The sequence below is a fragment of the Nycticebus coucang genome, chromosome 5, assembly GCF_027406575.1.
Source record: "Nycticebus coucang isolate mNycCou1 chromosome 5, mNycCou1.pri, whole genome shotgun sequence".
Taxonomy (NCBI): domain Eukaryota; kingdom Metazoa; phylum Chordata; class Mammalia; order Primates; family Lorisidae; genus Nycticebus; species Nycticebus coucang.
In genome coordinates this window covers 9,831,113-9,845,496 of record NC_069784.1, presented here as the reverse complement: position 1 = coordinate 9,845,496, position 14,384 = coordinate 9,831,113, and the positions used below count along the sequence as shown (strand labels likewise).

At 35.3% G+C, this 14,384-nt stretch overlaps 1 protein-coding gene across 5 annotated transcripts in view; it reads left to right on the top strand.

The window, feature by feature from the left end:
• The window catches only part of PIGK (phosphatidylinositol glycan anchor biosynthesis class K), a 78,383-nt gene that overhangs the window by 12,312 nt on the left and 51,687 nt on the right, over nt 1–14,384 (top strand). For all 5 annotated transcript variants that reach the window (XR_008380195.1, XM_053591742.1, XM_053591743.1 and 2 more), the window contains exons 4-6: nt 6,634–6,769; nt 8,807–8,918; nt 12,056–12,152. Coding sequence is in view for 4 of the 5 variants with exons in the window: in XM_053591742.1 (XP_053447717.1) it covers nt 6,634–6,769; nt 8,807–8,918; nt 12,056–12,152 (345 nt within the window). In the remaining variant the exon portion in view is untranslated. The remainder of the gene's footprint in view (nt 1–6,633; nt 6,770–8,806; nt 8,919–12,055; nt 12,153–14,384) is intronic.

The window sequence follows — 14,384 nt, the reverse complement described above, 5'->3', positions numbered from 1 at the left end:
ATTAATGGTTGTGGAGGTAGGTGAAAAGACACACTTATACCACCTTCGTAAGCATTCTTCAGCTTGACTATTATCACTTTTATACCTAAGTTCCATTTGGGAGACGTGTTTTGCACTTTGTGCCCACACTTTCTCTGTAATCTTATTCAGTCCTTGGTTTTACTTCCTCGCTTCACTATCTTTAGGCAATTTTCTGCCCTCACATAATTATTTTACTACCTCCAATCTAGTTAATATGATTAAGATGAGGAGAATAGGCATTAAGCCTGGGTTAGATTCTCGAGTCAGTATGTGAAGTAAAAATAGAGTCAAAATTACTGTAGACATTTTCTTAAATAGCACATAAACTGCACTGTAGTAGTATCTTTCCTCAGCCAGTTTTTCCTCCAGTGCTAGAACAGGATACTGTTTTCTTGGTAAGGTGGCTTACTTAGGAGTAGGAGCCATGGCTTATGAGAAATACTTGAGAAAAGGAGTTGGGCTGCTCCTGCTGTGAGAGGCAAAAGGGAATTGAGGAGTGTAGAATCATAGCACCCTTTCATGTTTTCTTGGGAATAAATGCATTTGGTACTAAGTTGGTGACATTTGTCTCTTTTTGGGGGTGGCTGAGTGCATAAGATTATGGCGTAAAATGTCTACATAATTTTTCTTAAAATACAAAAATATGGTTTAGCTCTACCGCAGGTTGAGTGGTTGTGAATTAATGTAGTGCTCCCTTTACTATGTGAACTGTTTTGTAATGTAGGGATCTGCATAGCCATAGAACTGATGCCTTGTTTCTGTAGTTAAATCCAATTGCTTTTCTGACACTATTTTTCCTTATTCCACATTTCAATCATTATGTGAGACTAATATCCCTAATTTTAAGCTTTTATTCTTCATCTCTCCGTATTCAGAAATTTTTAGCTTATGCAGAATAAAGTTCAGACCTCTTATTCTGGTAGTTAAGGCTTTTTGCAATCTGGTTTCAAATCTGACATGCTGACATTTTTGTTTCAATCCTTTATGCTCTCGCCATTTCCTTTGTTAATCCCGGTATTGGCCTCCGCCATTGCCTTACTCTGGTCCCTTCACCAACAATTTTCTCATTTCTCCCTCATTTCTAGTTTTCTGATGTTTAAATCTGATCCGTGTATTCCCTAAAGCTTTCTTGGAAATAACATTTTATTTATACTTCTCTTACAATACTTGCTTGTGTGCGTTGATATCATCATTTCCTCAAGGTTGGAGGTAACACTAAGTATTTCTTACCATGTATTCTTTGGTAATTGTTTAGAGTAAATGAGTGGGTGAGTAGTATGCTGAAGACCCGTGGCTAAATGGAACTTCATTGGTCTAGACTAGAAAGGGAACATTTGTAAATACTATATATTTATATTCTCCTTTAATCTCATTTCTCAAACCCTCCTGAGCTAAAAGTGCTTTATAGCCAGTTTTATAAACTATTCCTTCACCCCTGCTGCAGGTACGCATGGGTGTGGCTGTCTCACCAGGCCCTCATACTGATTTCTGTCTCTTAGAAGCCCACAGAGCCTTGTTCGAGACAAGCTGACTTCAACCTCATGTATTCCTACCCCTCTACCATTTAAGTTCCTTCAGGAAACAGCTTTTCCTTTTTATCCCCTGTCTTCTTTAACTTGTTTTTCAAGTAGTAAATATTAGAAGTAGAAGCTATTTTGTTAAGTCAATTCTGGTTCTGTTTTAAGAAATTAAAAAAGAAAAAAAATCACTAATTGTTACTATTGCTTTTTAAATCCTGTTTGTAATATGGCTTTTGACTATTGCTTTTTATCCTACTTTATACATTGTCTAAGGTGAAACATTAATACTATATTTCAGCAACCTTATAATAATTCATTAAAATAACATGGAGAAAGAATATAGATATATGGTTCTTTGAAAACAGGGAATTAGATTTAAAAGAACCAAAAGAGAATTATTTTAATATATATTACCTCATTTTATTCTCATGAAGGTCTTTAGAGATGAGTATAATTATGCATACTTGTCACTTAAATCCTTTATTAATTTCTAAAATCATATTTCTGTGTTGAATGTAGTGCTGGGGGATTGTGAAAATAGTTAATATTAATCGAATAAATATAAGGAATGCCTCTTTGATTTTACAATTGATAATATTTTATGACTTTTGCCTTATTTTTTATGAACAAAAGGACTGGACCTATAAAAAACGTCTATGTAAATAATTTGCAATGTACAGTCATAATTATGGGCAAGGTAATTTTTTTTTCTGATTTATTGATGAATTTATTCAGAAAACAGATAATGTTACAAGTATATTAAAAATATCCAAAGAGTCATGGGTAGAATAAATTCTTCTTCTTCTTCTTTTTTTTTTTTTTATTAAATCATAGCTGTGTACATTAATGCAATCATGGGGTACAATGTGCTGGTTTTATATACCATTTGAAATATTTTCATCAAACTGGTTAACATAGCCTTCACGGCATTTTCTTAGTTATTGTGTTAAGACATATTCTACACTTAGTAAATTTAACATGTACCCTTGTAAAATGCAACTCTTGCCTTTGAATGTTCTTTTGTCTCCTGTCACTTCCCAGCAGTTTTTCCTCCTATACTCCTTAAAAATATAAATAATACTGTTTTAATATGGATACTTATGTATCCTGAACAATCTGTCATTTTATTCACACGTTGGCAGCTGATCTGTCTGTCACCCTACATGATGAGGACCCTGGTGAAGAAGTGTACAATATCTTGAATGGGGAAACATTTAGAATAGTTAGGAAGTTGAAATGTGTTCTGAAGAAAATAGTGACAAGGTAAAAGGAGAATTTTGGCTGCTATCTTCATTCTCTTAGATAATAAGTAGAACCAATTTGCAGGATTGCGAAGACCGTGGAGGGGTTTTATTGAGCATAGTGGAAATTCTTTCTTGATTTTTAAGTAGAAAGGTTTTGGGATGTTGGAGAGAAAACTACCTTTTCTTCACCACTACCACAATGACTTGACCCTGTGACTATCCGTGTATCTGGTAATTAGATTTTCTTGACTTTGTTCTTTTTTAGAATACTCTCGATTATTCTTGGGTCTTACTCTTCCATATTAATTTTAGAATCACTTCTCAAGTTCTTAAAAAAAGTTTCTATTGGGATTTTCATTTGCATTGGAGTGATTTTATAAATTAATTCAGAGAGGAAGGATTTCTTTTTGGTATTAAATCTTTCAATTTATGAGTTATTTATAGCTCCAATTATGTGTTTAATAGCATTCAATTAGGTTTTATAATTATTTTTCTCCATAAACATATTTAGTAAATTTTTAATACTTTATTTTTTGTTGATATTGTAAATAGTGGGTACCTTTCCAAAAATATATTCTCTAACTTCTGTTGCTATGCATGCAGTGGTTTTTGTATATTGTTCTAGCAGCTTGTCAAACTCTTACTAATTTCAGGAAGTTGATTATAAATTTCTTTTTTTTGATAGCTGTAGTATCTGCAAACAATGACAGTTTTCTTTCTTTCAAATCTTCGTACTTTTAGAATGATTTTTGATCTTCAGAAATGTTTTATGTTTGAAAATTTTGGAATGAAAATAGTCTTTAAAGAAAATACTTTATTTTATGCATGAGAAAAATGTGTTCCTGAGAACATGTTTAAGTAAGGCCAATGACTACATAGTGACAAACCTGATATTAGAATCCTGTTATAATAGTGGTTATATGATAATATTGCTCAATTCTGCAGTATCAGTAAAAGAAACAAAAAGGAAAAGTAACATTCACAGTCTCAAAGATGTAAAAACAACCAAGTACCCACCAGTACAAGAATGGATTAATAAAATACAGTACATGCATCAGCCAGACTGGGAGAATATCATATTCTTGTATTGGTGGGAGATATATTTTGGGGATTTTCTCTTAATTTTAATAACTTATTACTATTACTTATAGGAATGTAGTAGTGTGTCTTCAATGTGGATTTTGTGGAGGGTCATGATTTGAATAGTGACTGTTGCATTCATTGCAGAGTGATGTAACTGCCATGATGTTAACCTGATAATTCAGGTGACTAAGGAGTCCACTGAGATCTCATGATAACTGGCATTCGGCAAATATTTGTTGGCAAAAACTTACTTAATATAAGATATGATTGTCCTGAGCAGTAACCAGAGCCTCGAAATTATGAGCTGCATATTGTGGAGCATACTTCTGTGAGCAGACCTTTCCTATATCATTGAATTGTTTGTAGTATGGACATCAAAATATAGAAAAAGATTATAGGCAGGCCCTGAGTTACAAACATCCAACTTACATACAACTTGCTCTTAATGAACACAAGCTGTTGCAGGTAATAGGTAAATGTACCTGTTTCAGCTTGCATACAAATTCAACTTAAGAACAAACCCACAGAACCTAGCTTAGAACCAGGCCTGAAGCTCTGAGTTAAACATAGGGGTCATTTAGTTGTTGGAAAATAACATCATCTGTCAAACGGAATTAATGCTTTTAGAGGACTGTTTGGTGGTTTTGTTAGAATTTATAATTTTCTCTTGATTCTGTCATTGCATAAGAACGGTAGCCTATGGTGGTGGGCTTGTATATCTGTATTTTAGTACCATCATAAAAATGTTTTTATACTTGGACCAAATGACAATTTTTTTCTCCAAAAAAGAGTTCTAGACATTTCTTAAGTTTCGGAACAGTGAACTAAAATATGTGGTTGGATTTCGGAACCTTTGAAATCCATTTTGTTTCCTCATTTGTTTCTTGTCTAAATACATCACTACCAATATGTGTTTTTTCTGATATGTTGATTATGTTAATCAAGAGTCATAATACCTATACTGAGGCTTAAAATTATCTCTAGGAAAAATATTGACCAATTTTATGATTTTTGAGCTGAAATTTCTTCTTTATGATTGATATTGACCGTTGTATTAATATTGAAAAACTATTTAATATCCTAATGTGGAATTAACCCTCAGCACAGCACGTGGCTTAACGGAATGCTTATGAGGTCAGTTCAGTCTTGTTTATCAAACAAAAAATCCTTGATGATATGTAGTAACTTAATGTAAATTAATGATCTCTTTAAGCTATAAAAAAGAGAAGATAATGGAAATAACTTTCACCATTCTGTAAGAATGAATCAGTAACAGCTGAAGATCTGATCTTTGAATGTGTCAGGGTTGGAATGCTTTCAAAGTAGAAATCTAGCCAATTTTCAAGAAAAATCACAATGTTTCAGTTTTGAACTTTAGTATATTTGGAACATATGCAGCAGAACATTTTCTTCTTGCTATCTCCTGCCAAACTAATTACATATGCCACATTAATTTTTCCCTTCTGTTTAGGAAGCTAAAGTATATGGTAAAATAGAAAATTTCCTGATTCATGTTCACCAGTTTTAATGGTAGAATCAAGATGAGAAGTATTTAAGAGAGATTTTATTATATAATTTCCTCTTAAAGAAATTGTGTGCAAAAATGAAAATGTTCCATTCACTTGCTGAGTACCCACTATATGCCAGGCTCTATTACATAGCCTGAGTGATAGAGTGATCAACAGGACAGATAGCGTCTCTGTTCTAATGCAGTGGTGGTGGGAGATGACGGGGATTCCACATTCATAGCTGTGGTGTAGAAAATAAAACATACGAGACAGAGTTCCTTAGCTGACATTGGAATGATATGATCTGGGAGAAGAGAAGGCTTAATTTGGTCAGTGGCCACTGGAGTGGGATAGACTTGGCATATTCCTGGAACAAAAGGCCAGTGTAGAGGGAGCATGGTGAATGTGGGTGGGACGGGCTTCAAGTTAGAGAGATAGAGACCAGTTTCAGTGGTTCTTTTAGATGATATCGAGAGTTTCTGTTTCACTCTAATTATAATGGGGCATCCTTGAAGGTTTTAAGTGGGGAAGTTTAATGATTCAACTTCCTTAAGCAAGATTGCTCTAATGGCTAATAGGAAAATGAACTGAAAGAGGGTGAGAATGGAAGCTGGAAGCCAGGGAGGGGAGACCATTGCAGCATCTAGTCAAGAGGTAACTGGCTGGCATTAGCGCGTTGGAGCTGGAGGGGTGTGACCGTACCTGTGCTGCTGCGATTGTGCTTGCCGAGAGAGTCTGTGTTTTCATGCTGAAGCATTGCGGATTCTGCAAGTTAAATTGTTTGCAACATCATTATTTAATGTGGACTCTGCATGTCTCAAGAATGTCTAATACTACTAAAATTTTTTTAACTGTTGGGGGAAGACAGCTTCTTAGTTTTCCTTTGCTATATGGTGTAAAATGTATGCCATTGGGGAGAAAAATTAAATTAGTACCTTTAAGTTCTGTTAAGTTTATGCCAAATTGTCATAATTTCTCTATGTATTATATAAGAATAGGAAAAATATGATTCAAGCCTCTCTAAGTATGTAGTTGTAAAGTTCTTTTTTTTATAATTAATTAATTTATTTTTTTATTAAATCATAGCTGTGTACATTGATATGATCATGGGGCATCATTCATTAGCTTCACAGGTTAGTTCTTTTTTTAATGAGGAAAAGTATGAGTATAATTGCTACATTATATAAATAAAATTTGTGTGTGTAACTTTTTATTTTGATTTGCACAGTATATTTACTGGAAGTTTTTGTTTTCTAGTCACATTGTCCTAATGCTTGCAGATGATATGGCATGTAATCCTAGAAACCCCAAACCAGCAACAGTGTTTAGTCACAAGAACATGGAACTAAATGTGTATGGAGATGACGTGGAAGTGGATTACAGAAGCTATGAGGTAAGCGGTTTAATTTTGAAATGTCACACAGTTTTGAAATGTCATTACTTTTAAGCTCTAAAACCAGTGGTAGAACAGAATTGTCATAGTCTTTTCTTTAAAGTTAATTGTGACTGAAGCCTTGACATAGCTCTGTCTCTGAAGTTCTTCTTAAGGACACAATATCTGAGTGAAAATATTAAAACATGAGGGCGGTGCCTGTGGCTCAAAGGAGTAGGGTGCCGGCCTCATGTACTGGAGGTGGTGGGTTCAAACCCAGCCCCAGCCAAAAACTGCAATAAAGAAAAAAAAAAAAAAAAAAAGGGCGGCGCCTGTGGCTCAGTGAGTAGGGCGCCGGCCCCATATGCCGAGGGTGGCGGGTTCAAACCCAGCCGCCGGCCAAACTGCAACTAAAAAATAGCCGGGTGTTGTGGCGGGCGCCTGTAGTCCCAACTGCTCGGGAAGCTGAGGCAAGAGAATTGCGTAAGCCCAAGAGTTAGAGGTTGCTGTGAGCCGTGTGACGCCACGGCACTCTACCGAGGGCGGTACAGTGAGACTCTGTCTCTACAAAAAAAACAATAAAAAAAATTAAAACATGAACATTTCATATATGTATCTAGGATAGAAAAATTTTATATTGCCTTCTGTTTTATTTTGGTGAGGTTGCATGGGTCAACTTTCTTTTATAAGAAATGTATTTTATGGTGAATATGTTTTTTATATTTGCTCTATGAATTCAAGTTTAGTATTTTTAGTAATTGTGGAAAAGTTATAATGACTAACAAAAAACTCAGCCATGTTTCTACTACTTAATATGCTTCTAGTGTTTTTATGCATATGTGATTAAAAATTAAAATGTAAGTATAAAAATTACATAGTATATTTTCTCTTTTTGAAACTTTATTTTGAATGTAATAGATAGTGAAAATGTTGTTTGAAATCTCTTATGGAGTCTTCCTGGATAATCCTTCTCCTTCTACCAAACCTACGAGAGCTAAGACGCAGTTTCTTCTGGGTTCCCAGACCTCTTTTGAAGCAATTTCAAAAGCATATCTAATCTCCTCCTAGACTATAAGTTTCTTGAGGGCCTAAGTTATCTTCTATAACTTATACCTTGGCAGTACAAATAGCTTATGTCAGGCATTCAAAAATGTTTGTTCACTGAGTGAAATATGTGTGAATGTTTGACTTTCTACTTGTTTATTTAGTCTTCTTAAAATGTAGACCAAAAATTTCCCTTCCTTGTTAGTCAACAAGAAGTCCTATTAAAACAATTATTTTGCTGTCCTTTGGGAAAAATGTAAGTTAAATCACTCACACACATATGTATGCCTACACATTTATGCACAATAAAGGGCGAATAAGAATTCTGGATACATTCTCTGCTTCTTAAATTTAGAAATGCATAGTATATGACTTAGCTGTTAACTTTACATCTGTGTTTTACTCTCTGTGACTTTAAATGTGCCTTCAAAGAATCTCAGAGAGTTAATTCCAGACTGGGAAATATAGTTTAAAGTATTATAAAGCTTTTACACATTTATGATTCTCCTAATAAAATCTAAGTAACAAAATGCATTCAAAAGTTAAAGATACATAATTTTGGGGAATTACATATGGAACTATTTTTTTAAGGTTTATCTATAATTGACTAAACAGATGCATAGATCAGCTGCAGTGATGTAGCTGATTTTATTTACAAATTCTTTTATATCTTCCTAAGGAATTGCCTATGAACACAAAATAATTTTTAAGAATTTGGATAATTTTTAGGGGCAGATTTCTCATAGCAATTAAAAATTTTAGAGTTATTTTAAACCAAGGTAGTTTTTCTTTGTTAGTTTTTAGTACTTTTTTTATAGAAGCAAAGTTACTTTGAGCTAATGAATCTATTTTGAGTTATAATTCTTTCTGTGTTTGAGACACAAAAAGTAATACATAGAGAGTATTCAACAGAGAAATACATGGAGTAGGAAGAAAGAATGTTTTTGAAAATAAAAAATAATTTTCAAGTTTCTCCAGGTTCTAGCTCATCTGATTTCTCTTATTTATTTTTAGGTAACCGTGGAGAATTTTTTACGGGTGTTAACTGGCAGGATCCCACCAAGTACTCCTAGATCAAAACGTCTTCTTTCTGATGATAGAAGCAATATTCTTATTTATATGACAGGTAATTGCATAATCTTTAGATTTTATATTAAAACATATTGAAACTTTCTGAAAAGAAATCCACATTGAAAAAAATTTAAATACATTAAGTGATTTGTGGTTAAAATGGTTTGTCATGTAGGTCTATTTTCCTGTGACATGGAGCTATTTGAAAACAGCATAAAATTTTGAATTGTTTCTTACTTTCTTATCTCTATATTTTTTCCTGTTCTCTGCTAAAATTTGTCACCCTTTCCTTAGCGTCCTGCTACAGCATCCTTCAGTTTGGTCTCTAGTTAATCATCCTATTAAAGTGTTTAACAGAAATTGTGAATCAATCCCTTATATGATTAAAAATTTATAATGGTTTTCCATTGATTGAGTCTCAAATTTTAGTGTGGGTAGGGTTTCTCGAATGTAGATCCTTAGGCCTTATTCTAAAATTCTCATTTAGTTTTGGTCTGGGGTGGTGTTCATGAAATTGTCATTTGAATATATTCCCCAGATACGAGAGGTAGTGAGTGGTCTTTTGACTATACTTTGAGGAATACTGGAGATAAAGTTTTGTATAATGTAAATAGTTATAATGTATATTATACATTATAGTATATAATATATTGACATATTATGATTTAGTTATTTAATTTCAGTGTTAGTTCTTGTATTTTTTCCTAATTCCCTTTTAAGCACTCGACTGTTCTGTCCTCTAAACATTTCTTTAAGCTGTTGCCTTTGCTAATGATGTCCTCTCATTCTGCTTGGCTGACTTGATTACTCCTTCTTAGGAGTTGCTCAGGAGTCACTTTTTTCAGTGCTTTCTTTTTTAAGTCCAGGGTGACTTATGGCCCCAGTTTCCTGGGACAGTTGTAGTTTATACGTGTTGTCCCAGTGTAATTATTAACTCCTCCTTTCCCCTTCAGAAGTGTCCTGGTATGACTCATACACCTGTAACTGCCCTGTCCAAAAAGACTTTCCCCCTCTCTTCCTGGCTAGTGTGAGCTCTTCTCTTTGTGCTCTCACATTGATTCTTAGTTTCTATCAGGGCATTTGACTCATTGTTCCTTTCTTACTCAGTATCTATTGTCTTCTCTGTGCTTTGAATCCCAAGATATCATTCATTATGATTTTCGTCTTTTTATCAGCATTGCCTATCTTACAGCAGTGTTCAGTAAGTGTGAATATTGATAAAGAGATGTAAAATAAGTTTTTCAGAAGATATTCCATTCACCAGGTGATAAAACAGATGCGAGTGATTCTTAGCTGTCACATAGTAGGACAATTAACGATTCCTACTTAGTGGTATTCTTACTAGGTCACATTGCATTTACTTACAACTTTCAAAACTCAATTTATAAACTTTACAAATTAACTCAATAGAGTTAATGGAAAATATTATTTTACCTTATCTGAAAAATATTTATTATACCTTATCTGAAAGTTACAAAAAATTTTCAAGCTTTTGTGGCAAATTGAATGAAGTACAGTTCTGTAGCTTAGCTTTGTCTGATGTACTGTGCTAAAGGATTTATTGCTTTTTTTTAATTTTCTTATTCCCTTGGTACTCTTTCAGGATAATTTCAGGCATGGAACAAATTGCAGAAGTTTAAGATAAGGTTTGATAAACTGTGGCCAATTTCCTGGCTGCCTATTTTGAAAATAAAGTTTCACTGGACCACAGTTGCATCCATTTGTTTACATAGTGTCTGATTCTGCTTTCACACTACAATGGTAGAGGTTAGTAGTTGTGACAGAGGCCAAGTGGCTCACTAGGCTGGAACATTTACTATTGGATCCTTTAAAAAGAGTTACCACCCTCTGTGAAAGAACAGGAAAGTTGATAATTGTGATAATGTTAATAAAAATGATAACAGCTAATAATAATTGAGGCTTACTATACACCAGGCAATGTGTATATATATAATTTTGAGACAGAGTCTCACTATGTTGCCCGTGGTAGAGTGTTGTGGCATCACAGCTCAGAGCAACCTCTAACTCTTGGGCTTATGTGATTCTTTGCCCCAGCCTCCCAAGTAGCTGGGACTACAGGTGCCCGCCATGAAGCTCGGCTATTTTTTTTCGTTGCAGTTGTTTTGCTGGCCTGGGCTGGGTTTGAACCTGCCACCCTCAGTGTATGTGGCTGGCACTGTAACCACTGTGCTATGGGCATTGAGCCATCAGGCAATATTCTAAATCATTTGTGTGTATTGACTCATTTCATCCTCACAGCAGCCACGTGACTTGGGTGCTGACATTCAGGGCTGCCATATATAGTTGTGTGGGCTATACAGTGCATACAAGCATCTGGTTGAGGGGCAAAGTGGGGGAGCTGAAATCTAGTATGTGTTCACACTTACTAAACTGTGTGCCATGCCACGGGGTTGTAGCTACTAGGAGGGTGGAGTATTTCTCCCTTGCTCCCCACAGAGGCATAGTCACTCATTACTTGTGAGGTGACAGGGCTATTCGACTAGAATAGACAGTTTTTCCTGTTCTGATGCCCAGTAGAGGTACCTTTTGAAAATCTGCACAAAGGAGCTACATAAGCAAGCTAATGATGTTCCTGCTGATACATTTCTCAATTTACAGCTGAGAAAACCGAGGTGTGGCAAGATTAAATAAACGATTTGCCTCGGGTAAACATGGTCAGTAAGTGACATGGCCAATGTTTAAATCCAGACAGACTGGCTCCCACATACACTCTGAATGCCAGGATCTTCTCTCTTCTCTCCTGGTACTAAAAACATCAGTGTTTAGGCGAGAGCTGTGATTTCTAGTGGGGATAGCATTCTAAGCCACACTGTGAAGACGACAAGCAGACCATGCGATCAGCTAGTATCTTCAACTTCTTATTCACCAAAACTCTGCCTGGTATTTGAAAAGCTTTTATGAATAGAAACTCCTTTCTGAGGTAATACTAGAACCAGTAGTAGATTATAAATGTGGGTTTCTGGAATTGAAGGATAGGAGCACTCTTAAAATCTCTGTCATTATTCTCTTTTGAATTTGTATAATAGAAAATTAAATTTACTTGCTTTACAGCATTTAGAGTATAAAATATTAAGTGATATTAGAATATTGCAGTGAGTGAAACAAATACATCTGAATGTGTACAGTTTCTATTTATAGAATACCTACTGAACTTTTTACTCTTCTCACAAGGACATGGTGGAAATGGTTTCTTGAAATTTCAAGATTCTGAAGAAATTACCAACATAGAACTTGCAGATGCTTTTGAACAAATGTGGCAGAAAAGACGGTAATTAGCAAAGGGTTTCTTTTCATAAGATATATTAATATCTGATTTTTGCATGCTTAGTAGGTTTACAATTTTTATTTTATAAGATTTTAACTTATTTTCATTGTTTCTTCCACTCTTTTACATTTATATGTGTTATTTCCACTGAACTGAGTGGAAGTTAAATTTAAAATTAAAAAATTTTTAATTTAACTAAAATTTTTTTGAAGACATCGTCTTGCTCTGTTGCCCAGGCTAGAGTGCAGCGGCATCATCATAGCTTGCTGTAACCGCCTCCTGAGTGGGTGGGAATACAGGTGGGTGCCACCATGCCCAGCTAATTTTTTATTTTCTATTTTTGGTCTTGTTATGCTCTGGTTTTGAACTGTAGACTTCAGGTGATCCTCCTGCCTCGTCCTCTCAGTTCTAGGGTTACAGGTGTGAGCCACCATGCCCAGCCCTAAACTGAGTTATTTTTCAAAGAAAAACTCAGGGTTATCATATATGTATAACATGAAAAACCAAATTTCTTATTATCTATGGAGTTTATGAACATTTGTTTATTTTTCAACTTGTACCTATTCTTAATTTCTAGCTCCTTCTCTGGGCCCTAGTGTAATAGCAACATATTATTTCTTTGTTGGAAAAAAATTTTATGATTAGCATAAAATTTACAACTTAACTCCCATTAAGAATGGTATGTTATGGCTGGATGTGGTGGCTTACACCTGTAATCTTAGCATTCTGGGAGGCTGAGGCGAGTGGATTGCTTGAGGTCAGGAGTTGGAGACCAGCCTGAGCAAAAGCAAGACTCCATATCTGTTAAAAATAGAAAAAACAGCCAAGGGTTGTAGGAGGCACCTGTAGTCTCAGCTATTCAGGAGGCTGAGGCAGGAGGATCACTTGAGCCCAAGAGTTTGAGGTTTCTGTGAGCTGTGACGCATGGCACTCTACCCGAGGGTAACAGTGAGAGTCTGTCTCAATCCTTGGTAAGCATCCCTTTAGTTGGAAGTTGTCATATATATATGAATGTAAGTAAATTTGAAGTAACAATAGAACTGCTTTTAACTTGATTAAGTTCAGTAAACACAGGCTACCTTCTATACATATGTCACAAAGCGAAATCTGATGCTTACTCTGCCTTCAAAGTGTATAAAATCTAGTGGAAAAGAGAAATATGTACACACCTGGGCTACAAAATAAATATTATAAATGTTGAAATGTAAGTATACGAATGTACAGAAGTATTGAGGAGAAAGCTTTTCTAGGTTCTGGTAGTGTCTTACTCACGGCTCGCGTTTACTGTGTTTGTGTTGAGTGCACAACAGGTCCTGGGTACTATCTTTGGATGTATTATCTCATTTAACTTTAATGACGACTCTGTAAGGTAGATGCTATCATTTATTTTCATTTACAGATGAATAAACTGAGGCACAGATAGGCTAAGTAATTTGCCAAGCTTTCCACAGCTGGTAGTTCCAGGGCGAGGATCCGTGCCCAGGGGCCCAGCTCAGTGCTTCTCTCTTCCTCGGTAACTGTACTGGGTACTGCCTCCCGTAATGCCACATGTTTCTGATTCTGAGGGGCCTTCGCAGGCTTTGCCTCAGAACAAATATGTCATATTTATTAACTGTGCCTCCTGTCACTTTTCTGGGTATTGTGGTTCTGGATTCTGTGCTTTGTTTCTAGGTGTAATGTTAGCTGTTTACCTAGCTGGGGTGTCCAACCTTTTTTTTTCTCTGCCACACATTGGAAGAATAAGAGTTGTCTTGCGCCACATGTTAACTACACAAACACTAAAAAAAGTTAATTAGCAAAAAAAGATCTGTGCGTGCGTCCTTTTTGTGATATTCAACACCATAGATGAGCAAAAAAAGTCCTCTTAAAATCAGCATGTGTTCCGTGGGCTGTAGGTTGGATGCTCGTGAACCCATTGTCTGAGAAAAAACCTCCCAGAATATATCTCCTCCCTCCTTTCGCCTTCAGCTAGCCAGATTATTGGACAATAGATATCACCGGATTATGTTATTCTTCCATTAAAAAAACAACAACAACAATCTTTGTGGTTTCCCCAAACTCATAGGATAAGATCCAGACTTCTGGTGGGATCCTTTACATATTGACCCTACTCTTCATTTTTGAAACCAGTTTCTCCTCATTCTCCTAAGTTTATTCTAAATCCCAGCTACATAGAAACTACTACAAAATATTAATACTGTTTAAAATTAGGTGATCTGTTCCTCTGCTGGAATG